Here is a 15,740-nt window from a genome sequence, read left to right on the forward strand (position 1 = left end):
AGCAATTAACACTAACCCATTATTTATTTTCTTAATTGTCAGCAAATCCCATGAAAAGAAACAAGAAAACCAACAATGTGTTAGTCAACCTGTCAACACTTCCTGACATGCTGACTCTGTCTTGACACTCAGACCAAAGCCCATTCACTTTACATTTTTAAAAACAAATTATAGTATAATATATAGTTCCTTTTTTTTTATGGCCTCAGTTACATAAAAGAGCCACTCATTATTTCAGGAAATACTGTTGGGAATTGTTGGGAACTATTTTTAGCAGCGGGCTAATCCACATTTGGTGCTCTAGTGAGTATTTGTGGCAGCAGGACGGTCTATGTGGGATTGAGTCAAAATAAACTACAGGGTGAGGTCCTGGTTATGAAGCAACATGTCACCCAGTGCAACAATGTGGCTCACTGATGAGTTTTTAATAGTTTTTGGAAAACAATGGAGGCACAGAGGAAGATACAGTAACACAGTAACATTTGAGTAATAGGATCAGTTTAAAGCTGCAACTAATGAGTTATCGATTATCCTGTTAATTATTTTCTGAATTAATTAAAAAATTTTCTGCTATTAATAAAATATATAAAAAATGTCTTGTATTATTCCCCAAATCCAAGCGTGCTTTATTGAAATGCCTTGTTCTACCTGACCAACAAACCAAAATCTAAAGATAATATATTTACTATCAAACACTACCGCAGGTCTGATTCAAACCCTGGGCCGCTGCTGAGCATGGGGCAGATGCTTTACCAACAGAGCTAATTGACACCCCAGATTTGTTTTTATGGGCTCTAAGGGCACTGAAAGCCTTTTTCATTCTCATCATGTTGATTTTCATGGTGGAAAATGAATGAAAAATCCCTTGCTTCAGTGAACATAGGTAAAAATCCACAAAAAAAAAAAAAACAAGAAAATCGTGTGGTCAAGAAATAAAATAAATGATAAAAATCAATCATATATGCAAGCACACTGCTAAGGTCCTTTAGAAGCAATATTTCTGATTTCTCTTCATATTGCATATTGATAATAAAAAGAAAGATCAAATCTGTATTGATGGCTGCCATGCTGTGTCATGACAGACAGTGTTTGAAACAGTGAAATCATTCAGCTGAAGACGAAAAGAGATTTTGTAAAACCATTGAATCCCCCCTTCTGCTCTGGAAAATCCTTATTACACAGTTTATTGTGCTTAGAATCACAATTGCTAGGAAAATAAAAACATAAGCGTCCATTAACACACAGTAAAATTTCAGTTATGAGCCTGTTGTGTTATTTCTCTGTGATGCCTGCCAAGGCTCTTCCTTTCTCTGCAATTGCTGGATCAAATTCACATCACACATTAACATGAAGCAGGCAGCCAAATATGTTTTTTTTTTCTCCTTCCCAACACTGATAATTTATAGGCTGATCTATGTTTTGTCCTTATATCGCACGGAGATGCAGTTTCAGCCAGGCTTGGCCAAGACATCCATATGTTTGTTTGACCTGATTGATTTCCTGGAGTGAGGGATCCAAACACACACACACACACACACACACACACACACACACACACACTTCATATTCTTCATATATTTACTGAAGCTGTCGACAGACCTGTAGAGATATGGCCAACGCGATAAGCAGATTTCGTCACGTGGAGTGTTTTGTCAGTGGTCACGTTAATCTCCTCACATCATCGCAGAGGTAATTACCAAGTTTGTAAGCAGTGAGGAACTCCTCTCTTTTTTTTTATGTACATCCATTTCTAATTATGCGCTGCAGGGGAAGTCAAGGTCTATTTTTTATAATTCATGTTTTGCTTACAAAGTCTTAAAGACTGCTATTCTCCAGACCTCTTCCCTCCACCACCCACTCACCACCTCCTAGTTAAACTTCCGTGTTGGATTGTAAAGTGATAGTTTTAAGTGGAAAATCTTCCTCTACCTTTATGATCAGCTCAAGTCCCCGCTGCTGGAGCCATGAGAAAATTGAGCACATTTTGCTCCAGTAGAGTGAGGAAAAGCTGCTCATGAAAACAGATTTTTTATGATTACACTTTCGGGAAGGCTGTCAGCTACTATCGCTCGCAGCTTTGGCACAGATGCTTATTTTAAGTGATCGGGGGAGTGAGTTTTTTTTTTTTTTCTTTTCTTTTTTAGTGCCACATTTGGTGAAAGTGGATGAATGTAACGGTCCTCATGAAACGGGATAATCAAACATACTATTCACAGACAGCAGGCCGCAGCCCACACACACGCACACACACATATGTACACACACTTTCTTGCTGCATAAATTTTCATTGTATGGCAGAGCATGATAATAAGTTAATCTCGTGTTTTAAAGCGTGGCTTCCCTTTAGAGGTCAGGTCAGATCTACAGGACTTAATATGTGGACCTGATCAAGGCCTGATTGTGTCTGTGCAGTTATCCTGAAACATATTTTGATATTTTATTTTCAAGTTCAGTTTATTTGGCTTGCCACTAAATCCACAAAATTTAAGAATTTGGTGTACACACTTTGACTTTTACACCAGTTTTTCATGCCCACATTGTACGGTGGCCCCGGATGCACTGGACAAGATAAGCTAATTAAGAAAATGCCAAATGTGCGTGAATGAGAAACACAACCGAATTCAGAAACCCTCTGCAGAAATGGTTCTTTTTTAGTGGTGGGGTAGCACGTAATGAAGAAGAAGAAATGGAAAGCCCGTCTAATCAATTTTTTGTGATAAAAATCTCTTTCCGTCAGCCTTTATCTGACCTTTTCTGTAATAACACATGACCTGACGCACAGGGGAAAACTGAAACAAACTCCAATTTTAATCTCATGAGCAGGTATGCAAATGTCGAAACACAAGAAGTAGGAATGCATGAGAAAGAGTAGAGTGGATTTCACTTGGATAGATGGATTTTTTTTTTATATGTACGTTCACCCCAACCTCTCAGTGGCTGAACTTAACTGCAATTCCACTCATAGCTCTGGTTTAGAGGCGTCACTGTGCCACAAATCCCTTTGACCAATCAGAGAAACACACCACCGTGTATATTCCAGCCTGACACATCAGTCGATGAAGAACACTTACACTTGGAGTTGCAAAAGATCTTCGAAAAGAAAAGTGTTATAATTGGTAGTGTTTAAATTTGTTACAGAACCGGACTACAACGGGGACGTGTACGAGAATGTGCAGGAGCAGCACTGCAGGAGGATTTACAGCACAAGTTCATTGATGTGACATGATTCCATTTGTCTTAAGAGACATAAACATTTTTTTTTAAATAGTATTGCAGGCTAATGCAAGATCTTTCTTTTTTGCTTCAGATTGTACCAGAGGTCTCAACAGACATTTTCCATGAACAGAGGGGAAGAGTAAAGTTTGGCTTATTTTAACATGAACTGTTTTGATATCTGATCTTTGAGATCTGAGTGGATTATTGTTGGCTGACTGCACAGCTATAAACAGTAGCCTCATCAGTGGACTGATGCCCTTCATGCCACATATACACACTGCCAAGACACAGAGAGAATCCGTCTCCCTGAAAATATTGCCCCAAAATACTGAAAGAATAACTAATCATTGTGTCCAGCAGGTTTTAGCACTTCTTAACAAAGTGAGGAAGAAGATTCAAGTAGGTAAAAAAAAAGTTACGATTAGGAGGAATAATTAGTTTGCCAAAACTATAAGCAGAACAAACCATAACACACACACACACACACACACACACACACACACACACATGCAATGAAGTCAAATCATTGGTGTCTGATCTTGGTGGACTTCTGAGAACAGCAGTTAAGATTAAATGGACTATAAGGCACGTGGCAGTCGTAGGATATTGTAACCTGTCTTTAATCTCAGATTTTCAAAAAATGATTTTTTACAATCCTTCTAACAGTGACTCTTGTACAACAACATAAATACTGTGCTGGAAAAAAAGAATTTCCAAAAATTAAGCAGTTTTTTTCCCCCCGCAGTCACTTTCTGTAAACATTGAAAAATGCAAATCAAGTCTCCTCAGTTCTCGACAAGACAACAACATCAAAATAACAACAACTGTTCCATCTGTAAGGCTGGGCCGCCTCACTATGCAAATAGTCTCTAATGGACTCAGAGCGAAATGAAATCTTTTTTTCTTTTTTTTTATGTTTCCGTTACCTTCTCTTTACTAATCCGTTTAATGTTCGAAGGAGTCAACAGTGCTCAGTTTTAGATCCAGGCGGGTGGAGCAGAGGTGAGGGGTGGGGGGGTCAGGGGGCATAGGGGTGAGGCTCGCCCGAAGGGCTCCTTCCATCAGAATAGGCTAGTCAGCGTGGTCTGTGATGGGCTCCGGCACTCGTGGACGTCCATGCCACTCGGCACTGAGGTGAGCACAGAGGTGACGGTGGGCATGGTGGGGTTGGTCAAGTCTGTCAGGGTGGTGGGGGTGCTAGAGGGGCTCATGGAGGCGTTGGAGATCTCCGAAGCCGGACCCGATGGCGTACCGCCCTGCAGCGTGGAGCCGTCGGACGCCTTGTCCACCCCGGTGCTCTCCTGCCGCAGCAGGTTTCTCCTGAACTTGGCACGAGCATTTTGGAACCAGACCTGTGGAAATAAAATAATACGCTCTGTCACACCAAAGAAAAAATCTCTAGTAGAATCTCTATCTGGAAACAGGGATCATTTCTTTCATTCTCACTAATAACGCTCAACTGTAAGGTCTGTGAATTATAGAGAGTAACCAGGACACGTTGGTCATGAATTCTAGAAATGCGATTTTTCAGTGCACAAACATTCCACTCACTTCCATTGTACTGACAGCTCAATGTTTTATTCTAATTTGTTGAACTAACCCTTTAAACATACTGCCGACCTTCCTGCTTTGTTCAGCACTGGTTCACTGACCACAGCTTCTGTTTGCATGTTTAACTGCTACAGCACTGGCCACCATTTGCTTATGCATACTTTGAGATTTCACTCAGCACTCTGTATGGAATTAAATGTAATTTGTCACGATGAACACGCAGGACATCGTGTCTGCTTGTATTCTGGTTTGAGTTTTTTTGCGGCATGCTAACGCAGCGCAGACTTTTCAACTGGGTTAGCACATACCTCACCACACAGCCATAATAAAAGTGACACTAATTAAAGCCGACGCGCTCACATGCTCGCTCTGATGGATTACCGGCTGTGTCTCAAACATGTTTGCAGCCTGTGTGATTTTGATACTGTGGTTAAAATGAATGCAGACCAACTGCAAGGCTGCCTGAGAGGAGGGAGCACGAGGGTGAAGATATTTAAACTGTCCTCCCAATCAGTCACTTGTACAAATGTTTAAATAAGACGTATCTCTGCATTTTTCTGACAAGGCCTTCGTGTCGAAGACAGACCTGTTCTAAACCCTCAAAACCTCGTTATGTGGAGGATGCAAGTCTCCCGTTTTCTACTTAAAGTCAACATTGCTTTTAGCCATGACCAGGGTCAGTCCCTAACCTTAAAGCTGCACTAATCAATATTTCTATTTGAACATGTTATATCACTCATAACAATGAACCCACAGAGAATTATCTACAGTTCATTTCAACTCTACAGAGCCTTTTAGCGTCTTTTATCTAATTGTTTTGGTTCTCTGGCCCACGACTTTCCAGTCTCTCCCTCTCGACAGGATTGTTCATAATGAACAAGCTCCGATAAAGCTGCTGAACGCTCACCAGCCCAGCACCAAACAGCAGACAGAGTTAGCAACTAGTCGGTGGACATAGTGGAGCATCTAGCAGGGCCCAGGAGAGTGAACATGGAGTCAAAGTCAAATAAATTCTAATGTTGCTCTATTAATAACGGATGCCTAAATAATGTTTGCTAATACAGTTATTAAATATGTCAAATATGAGTTCCATCTTTAAGTGGCCAAATGAACTGGTTTAATGCAGCTTTGATGTATTTTTTTTTTTTGCCAAATTATGATTTTTATTCCTGATTTTTTCACCCAAGCTGTAACAGATGATCACACAGTCATATCAGTAATGTCACACTGACAAACGCTGTCGTCCTGCAGTCCTGAAAATGCTCATATAAGATGTCAAGTCATTTTTTTAAAGGCATTGAGAATGTACACATATTGTCATTTAATTTAGAGAAATTTTCCAGTAAGGGGAACTAAAGCACGCGTCCTCCTTTCGCTGTTAGTTAAGCGCGCACACCAGCGAGCATCTCTTTGTGTCTGTTTAAAGTCTGTTTGCAGATGCTCACGCTGGAGTCAAGGATAAAAGAAGACTTAATAACACAAAGCCAGGGTGCTCTTACTGTGTACAAAAGTTATAAAAGCCATTAGTTGTTATGGCTAGTCATAGAGAAAAAGGCAGCGCCAGCCATAGAAAAATAAAACCTTTCTTTTAAGTTTGCACATGATAATAGAAAACCCCGGCTTCCTGTTTTTGTTCCTGTGAAAAGACAATAATGCACCTGTCTATGGTGTGTGTGTGTGTGTGTGTGTGTGTAGGGAAAAGCACCCATGAGTTCCGTCATTATTCTCATATTTCAAATGGTGATGAAATGAGTGGTTTCTTTATCATTGTGTTGACCCTATGAACCCTTTCAGGAAGGCCCTGCACCTCAATTTTGGAACCAACATCCACAGTTACACACTGATGTCCCTGATGTTCATTTATTTTCATATTTGATTTTTTTTTTTTTTTTTTTACACTTAATCCTTGCTCTTTTTTTTTTCTTTCAATAATAAAAAGTAGTATCTGAGCTGTAGCGAGTGAGCTGACGATCTGTGTTGGAGCCTGTTAGCGATGGAATCATGACAGAGCCATGGGAAACAGGCAGAGGGAGAAGCGCTTCAGCTGGAATAACAGGCATGAGAACTCGAACGCATCAAAGCAAAACGACTGCTTTGTTTTCTCCGAGCGATAATTAAAGCAGCGGGATGATTTCTTTTTTTTTTCTCCTTCTCAGAAAAAATTTGGATTCAGAAACCTTTTTGTCTCATTTTTCTTCTTCTCAGTCCCCCAGATAATTTGCTGTCGTCTTTTGTGGAAATCAAACGCTCCGTTGTGCTTTCTCTTTCTTCGTGTGCACTACAGAGCTTTGTGTTTTTCATCCTTCAGTCCACACTATAACATCACATCGTGCACTGAAATAAATTACATTTTGTTTTGTTTTTTATGATTTTCATTTTCAGGTAATTTTGCTCTGGGAACACACACATTGTTTGTTTTCCCAGAGGAAATAAGAAAGTCTGCTTCCTTTCAGTGCAGCTTTTTAATTCATTTCTCAATTTTTGTATTGTGAAAAAAATAAATAAAGGGAAAGTATGAAAATCCATTTCTGATTTTGTTCAGCTTGTTTGCAGCTTCCTGAAAGTCTTCCAAGAATTTCAGTGGAATGAAAAACAGCACTATCTTAAAATAAAGCAGCTGATTTGGCTTCTTTGAGGAAAACCTCACTTCATATATTTTACACTTGGAAGCAGTCTGATTTGCTTTGGAAACAAGTGAAATTCTTTCACCCCTGTTGGCATTTGTCTCCTTCTCCCCTGAGCAAAGGAAACCATACACTCATCTGAAGAGAAGGGGCTGCTGTGGTTACCTGTAAGACCCTCTTGGTGAGGCCGGTCTTCTGGGCGAGCTGCTTGAGGTCCTTGGCGTCTGGGTTGTGGTTGATGGCGAAGTAGGACTTCATGGTCCTAAGCTGGTGGTGCTTGAAGGATGTCCGCATGCGCTTGGTCTTCTGACTCGAGCTGTACTGGGAGTCCCGGTCCATGGACTCGCCGTCGTTCTCGTTACAGCTCAGTGCTGCGGGCCAACAAGGACCAGGAGAGAAGAGCCGGTTAGACAGAGGGAACTATGAGCCAATCACTAATCATCAATCACTTTGATTTGTTAAGTCCTGTTTTATTTTCCGACTCCATTTTCAGGTACATAAATTCCAATGACCTCAGGAGTTTTTGATTTTTATAAGCATATGTATAACTCCAAATGCACTGGGTATAAATGTTATTCTGCTTTTAAACTGATTGAGCATACTTATTTCTAATAAATCAAAGAAAATCAAAAATGAGGCCCAGACTCTGAAGTGCAACAATGCATGAGCGAGAAGGGAAGACACTGCATATGTTTGGCTGCAAAAGGAGAGAACAGTTTTGAGGTTATTGTGTCTGGAAATTGTTCTCACATTGTTTTATTTTTGCTCATGTCCATCTCACTTTGTGACAAAATGTTTTAAGTTTCAATTGAGACACAGTTTCCAAACCAACACAATCAATCTGATCCAAGGTGACACTGTGACCTGACAGCTGTTTCTTCCAGCTGCAGATCATCCTCCTCCCTGCACCTCGTCTGTCTGTCTGTCCCTGTCTACACGTCTGTCTTTCCTGGGAGGAGGTGCTAGCCTGGCTTCAGCAAATACACACATACAACAACAACAACACACATATATTCGTCCCAGCCTGCAAATTTCTTGGCAACATTCAAAGTGTTGCTGCATGCATAACAGTTCGTGTTCAATATCAGAACGCTGCAAATGATGAATATGAAGTGAGTGAAAACCATCAGAATAACACTTCACTTAATTAGCCCATACACACCAGGCAGAACAAATGCTGCTTTCTGTCCAAAGCATATGCTGCAGCATTTTAACAAAAAGCAGCCTGTTTCCTGCTCGTCTCCTCCTCAGACACAACGTCTCATTCACAGCGTTCGAATCAGCTCAGAGCTGCTGCAGGCTGCTCCAGGTCCACACATGTTCTCATGTGATTGTTCAGGTGAAGCTTTGATGTTGTTTCTGGGTGGAAACAGAAGAGGGCGCACTGCCTCTTCACGCTCCTCCTGATTCTGCTTCCAGTTCATTTTCCTCTGTTTATTAACTAAATACCAACAATGCAAAAAAAAAAAAGAAAAAGAAAAAAAAAATTTAATATTTTGTTCTTTAAATATTAGAACCCCTTTTGTTCTTTTATCTTCATGATGAAATCATGTGTGCTTCAAATTTCACAAACTGCATTTTTTTCAAGCATCACTAATCCATAAAGTCCATCACTAATCTGTGAAATCACTGGGCTGCTTTTTAGAGAAGCCTCCTTTGTGTCTTGAATTCCACTGGTTCAAAAACAAAAGTGGCAGCATTTTAAAACAAAGAAAGCGATGCTTCTTCTTGCAAAGAACAATCACTTCATCCAGGAGCAAAAACAAAAGGATAGAAGCTGATTTTGAATAGAATCATTTCACTTGTTGCAGCTTGTTTCAATTTCTGTTAAAAGGTTTAGAGAAATGAGTGTGTGTAACGTGTGTAACCTGCTTTTTATGTGTACAGTTGGAAAGTTAATTAACTAAAGTCAAAGCATTAAAAAAAATGAGATTCCAGGCAGATAGTTCTGCTCGAAGAAAAGTCTTGTATTCTCTGCTCTCTCTTCCAGTGAATAACTCATCAAATCACATTGATCTCTACTGGTACACACCCAGTTTGGCCCAGTCCCAATGCAAAAAAAGGCTCCAGTAGTGTGTCTGTGTGTGTGCGCGCGCAGTGTGTGTGTGTGTAGAGGGGGTGGGGGTGGGGTTGGGGGTGTTAGGGTTTGTAGATATCTATGGAGCCTGACAAGTGGAAAAGGGCGAAAGCGAAAGCCGGAACATCAAAAAAAACTTTTCTTTTTCTCCCCCCAAAGAGGACATGAGAGAAAAACATGGAGCAAACTGAAACATAACTAAAACCACCAACTATTAAAAGTGATATTATTTTTTAGAGATTATCATTTACAAAGATATCGACTGTGTGCAACTTTGTGTTAGGTTAGAATGCTGCTGATGAAATCTATATGAAGCTGTATGAAAAGTTGAAAGTTTGTAAGGAATGGAACTTTACAGGATGATGTCAGAGGCCTGACTTCACTGCCAAACATCCCATATACATGATCATACATGGTCAGTGAGTTAGTTTAGTTGGTTAGTTATATAGTTTGTATGTTTGGACTCATGCTGCTGTTATTTCTGCACAAACCTCATGACAAATTCATCATAAACACGCCTCACAAACAGGAGGACTGCGCAGACTTTAAAGGACAAAATAAAGCAGAGAAAAATGTCTCTGAAGGAGTATTAAAATATATTATGTATATATTATATTATGTATATTTTACAGTGACACCATGGCGTGTTTAAAACAGGCCCACTGTTCTGTGATAGTGATGAAGTTATGATAAACTCTCTGCAGACATATTATAGCAATATTACACCGCAGAGGATTAAAAAAATAAATAAAAAAAAGTATTGTGGAGTTTTCTATGATAAACTCATTACCGAGGAGAGCACGAGCACAACATAAGCCTCTATGGGAATGTTACAAAGATTTTTCATTAATGAAAGCTGTCACTTTGAATCAGCTCGTGTTCATGCTCTTCATTAGAACCGTGCAGCGAGATTTAGCTGACAGCAGGCAGCAATGATTCTCTTTTTTTTACAGTGTGCAACTTTTATTTTTCTCTGCTTTAAAACTAAAAAGATATATTCAGGTAAAATTGAAAGAGGATAACGTTCTGAATGCACATTCATATATAATATTAATATAGTTTTATAGAAGCACTATTGTTTTTTATCCACAGAAAAAGCACAGCAGCATTCTCATGAACATCTTACCTGCGTTATAAGCAGCCAGCTCGGCTCCCGGCCCGGGGCTTTTCCTCTTCCTGGGCCGGCCTTTCTGCACTGTCCCCACGCCGTTGAAGTAGGATAGTCCGAGCGTGTTGGCCGGGCCCAGGCCTTTGTGCGGGACAACGTCCGCGTGGTTAAAATGTGTCTGATATTCTCCCTGGATGAGAGTCTCAAAGTGCAGCCGACAGTACACCAGACTGTCCTTCATGCCAAAGTGGTCCCCGGTGGTGAGCATCTTGCTGCAGGTGGTGCAAGTGAAGCAGTTGAGGTGGTAGACCAGATCCCGGGCCCGCATCACCATTTCCGAGGCTGAGATCCCCAGGTGGCACCGAGCGCATCTCTGCACCGAAAATCTTCTGCGGACAACACAGAAACCTCATCAGCGGCTGGACACGGAGCCTGGCAGGCCGGGCGGTGTGTTAGTGTGGGACAGGCTGGATAAACTACAAAAACCCCCGAAACTTTCAAGCACTTTGACTCAGAGAGGAAATTTCTCTGCGCACTAATGAGCTGAACTCACACCAAACCTTAAAGTTAGACAGACAGCCTGCATCCATGTACCGAGACTGGAAGTGAATGAAATGTTTGTGACCTCACATGAAATTATGGATCATTTTATACATTAATAAATAAGCAAGCCAATGTTTCTCAAAGGATCCCTGCGTGTGATTGGTTCGGGTAGAGTGTGTATGTGTGTGTGTGTGTGTGTGTGTGTGTGTGTGTGTGTGTATTGTGGTGGGGGGGTGGGGGGTCATGCTCCCCTACAGAGCTGCTTAAACTTGCAATTTTATTATCTGGGAGAGTTTTAGCACCACAGAAAGTATAAACACACCGATTCTTTCTTTCTTTCTTTCTTTCTTTCTTTCTTTCTTTCTTTCTTTCTTTCTTTCTTTCTTTCTTTCTTTCTCTTACATTTCCTCCACTTTGCTTTCCTGAGAGAAACAAGTGAATGGGACGTGGCAGTAAAATATCACAAATATTAGTTGTCATCGGTGCAAAATGTCAGCACACAGTCACATGATCAGGGCAGAGGAAATGATAATATATTATTAAATGAAACTAAATTTTAAAATCAAATCTTTTTAAAAATGATTTCGTTGACGTGTTGATATTTTTTTTTCTGTGGTGACACTTTGAATGACTTCATCTTCACAATTGCCATAATTTAAAAGACATATTTGAATCATAAATAGTAAATAGTTTAAAATGCTTTATGCCGGACCTCTGGTGGACTGTGGGCTCCAGGCCCTGTGCGCCCTCCTACCTGTAGTAGTCCTCCTTGCAGTAGATGCTACCGTCCTTGCTGAAGCAGGTGAGCTCAGACTCCAGGTTGAGTTTACACTCGCAGCACTTGAGGCAGCGCATGTGCCACTGTTTGTCCACGGCCAGCAGGTAGTAACGGTCCGCGATCTTCCTGCCGCAGCCCGCGCACAGAGCCACGCGCTCGCTGGTCATACACGGCATGGACTGCAGGTCAGAGAGGCACGAGGACACAGCGTCAAAACAACCAGAACGGAAGAAAAACACGTGAAACACTGAGATCAAACTAACATCCTGACACGAGAGGGGAGGAGAGAATAAAATCCTGGAGAGTCAGATGATGAAGTCATTTTTTATATCTGAGGAATATTATCGGACACAGGAGGCCACAGTCACGTGTGGGGGTTATTGTAATATTATAAAGAAATATTGCAGAAGTTTTAAAAAAGTATTTTCCTTTCAACAACCTCAGTAACGCTGTTTATGATTATGATATCATGAAAATACAAGAGTGGGCTCAAAGACGCAATTTAATAAAAGAATAATGCAGATTCTCCTCCACGAGCGCAATGTGTGAAATTCTAAACAATTATGAGAACATTTTTTACTACAGCAAAAGAAAACTGTGAACACTCTGCTATTGTTCACATCTGAACCACAGGAGATGTTGTCAGGAACGATGAGGACATTCTTATAATACTTTATAATATTTCTGATAATTTTGGAAGATTAAAAAAAGAAAAAAATAATAATTTTACACAAAGTTAGAATTAAAAAGCATGAACACGCTGTGTATGGCCTTATGGACTTATTATTATGATGGAGTTATTTTTGTTGGAGGACATCAGTGATATCTGTGCTGTTCATTTAGAACAATAATAATAATAATAATAATAATAATAATAATAATAATAATAATTATACTGATAATAATAATAATACTGATAATAATAATAATAATAGTGGTGTTAATTTAAGGCACAATAACAAACAAAGGTTTGTGTTGAGGGCTGTCATTAAAGGCCTGCATATCTAGACACATACACACGTGCACGCACACACGCGCACAGATCATTTGAAGACGGAAGCTCGATTTAAAATTTTCTGTCACCTCTTCTCTGCTTTGATTTGACTCGTCGTTACATTTAAGAATTATTTGTGAGCTGTTTAATATTTTCATCTCCAGGCTCACTTTTGAATGTTTTGTTATTATTGTTCACAGAATATAGGAAATAAAATCAGAAGAATAACGCAGATTAGAATCAAAGCTCGGAGCTCTTTTCTCTCGTTTCTGTCTGTGTTCAATCTGCCTGTGAGGAGAATAAAGTCTTTTTGTCTTGTGAGCGCGCTGCTGCTGTCCAAACGTTCAAACGCATTCATGCAGGACACCTTAAAAGAAAAATCAAATGTTGAATTTTAAGAAGCAAATAAAACCATCATTTCTCGTTTCTGGATAAATTGTGCAGCGTGTTCAGCTCTGGATCAGTTCATTTGAAGCTTTGCTGGCTCTAAAATAACTTTTAGCTTTCTAGGCTGAAAGAGAATCACAGTTTGTCGTTTAAAAACAGAAGCCGGGACATTTTAATGGACACTTTTTTGTGTGAATTGGAAGTAAGTATTTAAGAAAAAAAAATGTGTTGAGAGCTGAATCAAAAGTGCTTGGAGCTAAAAGAGTGCAGCCACTGTCACATGTTTCCAGGCTGCCATGCTGCCTGCACTAACAAGCCGAGAGGGCAAAAATGAATCTCTCCTACCGTCTCTGATTCCCCCATATCGATGGCTGAGCTGATGGCCGCTGACTCGCTCTTTCCTCTCCGGTCCATTTCTTCCACCACACCGTGCACGTCGCCTCCAGGGAGGCCATGGAAAAGCATCGTTGCCGCAGAGGGGAGGATATTATAACTGTTCTCTTCGGATCTGCAAGCCAAGATGTCCATCAGAAGCAAAACCGTGCGCCGTAACGCCACTCAGAATTCTCGTTTTTTTAGGTTTTCCTTTCTTGCCGTGACAAGTGAGAAATCCAGATCAGGGAGGAAAAAATATGAGGGAAAAATTGGACACGTGTTCTCCACACTACGTCTCATCTGCCAATGGAAACCGTCATCCGAATCTCTGCAGCTCTCATTATTAATAAGCTATGATTAATTCATAAATAAGCGCGCAGATTCCGTTTCTCTTACTGAGCTCTATTTTTCTCTCACGTCTGATATTATTCTGTGATATTACCAATTACTCTTTCTATATTTTCTTTTCCATTTACGGTGAATAAACATACCAACTATGGAAGCCCCCGCTGCATGGGTCTCAGCACCGATGCCTCCTCCTTTGCCGGGGGTAATATTTCAGGATTTCGACAGTCTGCAAAGCATTGACAAATTTCTCCCCTTTTTTTTCTGCAGAACAATAAAGTAACTCTGTGCAAATGTCACTGCCAGAGCTGAGCAGCAGTCTTCTGCATCACACAGTCACCAACAAAACAAGATATGTCCCAAAAAAAAGAGAGAGAGAGAGCTGACAGGGAGCCTGTGAAAGGCTTCCTCCCTCTCCTCCAGGTTCAACAGTCCAAGTTGATGCAGCAGCTGATTTATGTCTCTCAAACTATTTTTTTTTTTTTGCTTTGCAGGAGAAAAATAGAAAAATTAAAAACAAGCACACAGACTTTGCTTTATAAAATCCTGCCGGACGTCTGGGAGAAGCAGCTTTCCTTTCTGTTTTAGTTCATGTTTTGTCTTTTGCCAAGGAGGCTGCATACATGTGCGTAACAGCAGAAGAGGAGGAGTTGGCTTTACGTTGACTGATGATAGGCGAGTGTTTGCTGGCCCCCCAAAACCGCCGTTCCCCCTTCTCAGGTCCCGGTTGGACTCTCCGCTCCTTATCAACGGGGCCCTGTTGCGTCACGACGCACCATTTATGTTCATTGGCTGTTCCGCCGTCGCCGAACTGTTCGGCTATACTTTTACCGACCGGTCTGAAAAAGCAGCAGCCGTCCTTCTGCCTCCGTTTTGCACGGACCACCGGCCGACGCCGACGCCCCCCTTTTTCCTCTCCTTATCTGTCTGTCCGGAGCTGCAGCTTCAAGGGTCCGTTTTTAACAGAAAGAGAGGAAGAGTGAGAGCATGTGTTAGTTGGAGTCTTCTGAAGGTGTTGGAGCCGTGTGTCTGTGCGCACTGAGGAGGTCTGCTGGGACCTTTACTCAAGTGACGCGCAGAGAGGGTTCCACACAGCACCACACTGTTGCTGCTCACAGCCTCTCCATGGCACCAAAGGGCTCAGCACAGAACCTGCAGGGATGGGCGAACCTGCACGAGGTCTTCTAAAAGCAGCCATGAAATAATAATAACAATAATAATAATAATAATAATAATAATAATAATAATAATAATAACAACAACAACAATCTGATTAGTTTGTTCTGTTTTATTTTATTTGATAAAAAGACAAACACATTTTAAACTATGAAACCACAGAAACAAGCCGTGAACACAGCACTTTATATTCTCCTGAAACTTAAACTCTGCTTCTCTCAAACTGCATCCACAACTTTGACTTATTCATGTCGTTTCACATCTGGCCCATTTTATATGTGGAAGGTCTAAGTGTGGTTAAATCTTTAGCTTTATATTAAAATCAATAAATAAATAATGATGGTAAGATCGAAACACAAAGGCCTTAAATGTCAGTTAATGTCACATTTCTCCAGCCAAATGAATGCAAATATTAAACCTGCAGAAATGAAGAGAACTTCACTGATGAGAGGGGGCGTGAACGCAGCATTAGTGGGACTGTTTCTCGGTGTCATCTCTACATTTGTGAATTTTTCCTGTATATTTATGTGGCAGAATCAGCTCCATGTCCTGATCTCCACTCTTGT

General features: G+C 40.7%; 1 protein-coding gene across 2 annotated transcripts; it reads right to left on the reverse strand.

Annotated features, from left to right (window-relative positions):
• Positions 1 to 1,530: 1,530 nt before the first annotated feature.
• Positions 1,531 to 14,910, reverse strand: lhx2b (LIM homeobox 2b). 2 transcript variants are annotated; one of them, XM_019264434.2, is made up of 5 exons: positions 13,624 to 14,910; positions 11,874 to 12,076; positions 10,595 to 10,962; positions 7,557 to 7,762; positions 1,531 to 4,568 (listed from the first exon to the last, which is right to left on the reverse strand). In XM_019264434.2, the coding sequence occupies exons 1-5, from the start codon at positions 13,804 to 13,806 to the stop codon at positions 4,278 to 4,280; spliced, it is 1,251 nt and encodes a 416-aa protein (XP_019119979.1). In that variant the 5' UTR covers positions 13,807 to 14,910; the 3' UTR covers positions 1,531 to 4,277. The 2 variants fall into 2 exon arrangements, with proteins under 2 accessions (XP_019119979.1, XP_010735270.1); XM_010736968.3 differs by having other exon boundaries at positions 1,532 to 4,568; positions 10,595 to 10,965; positions 13,624 to 14,909.
• Positions 14,911 to 15,740: the final 830 nt, after the last annotated feature.

The sequence above is a fragment of the Larimichthys crocea genome, chromosome III (assembly GCF_000972845.2).
Source record: "Larimichthys crocea isolate SSNF chromosome III, L_crocea_2.0, whole genome shotgun sequence".
Lineage (NCBI taxonomy): Eukaryota > Metazoa > Chordata > Actinopteri > Sciaenidae > Larimichthys > Larimichthys crocea.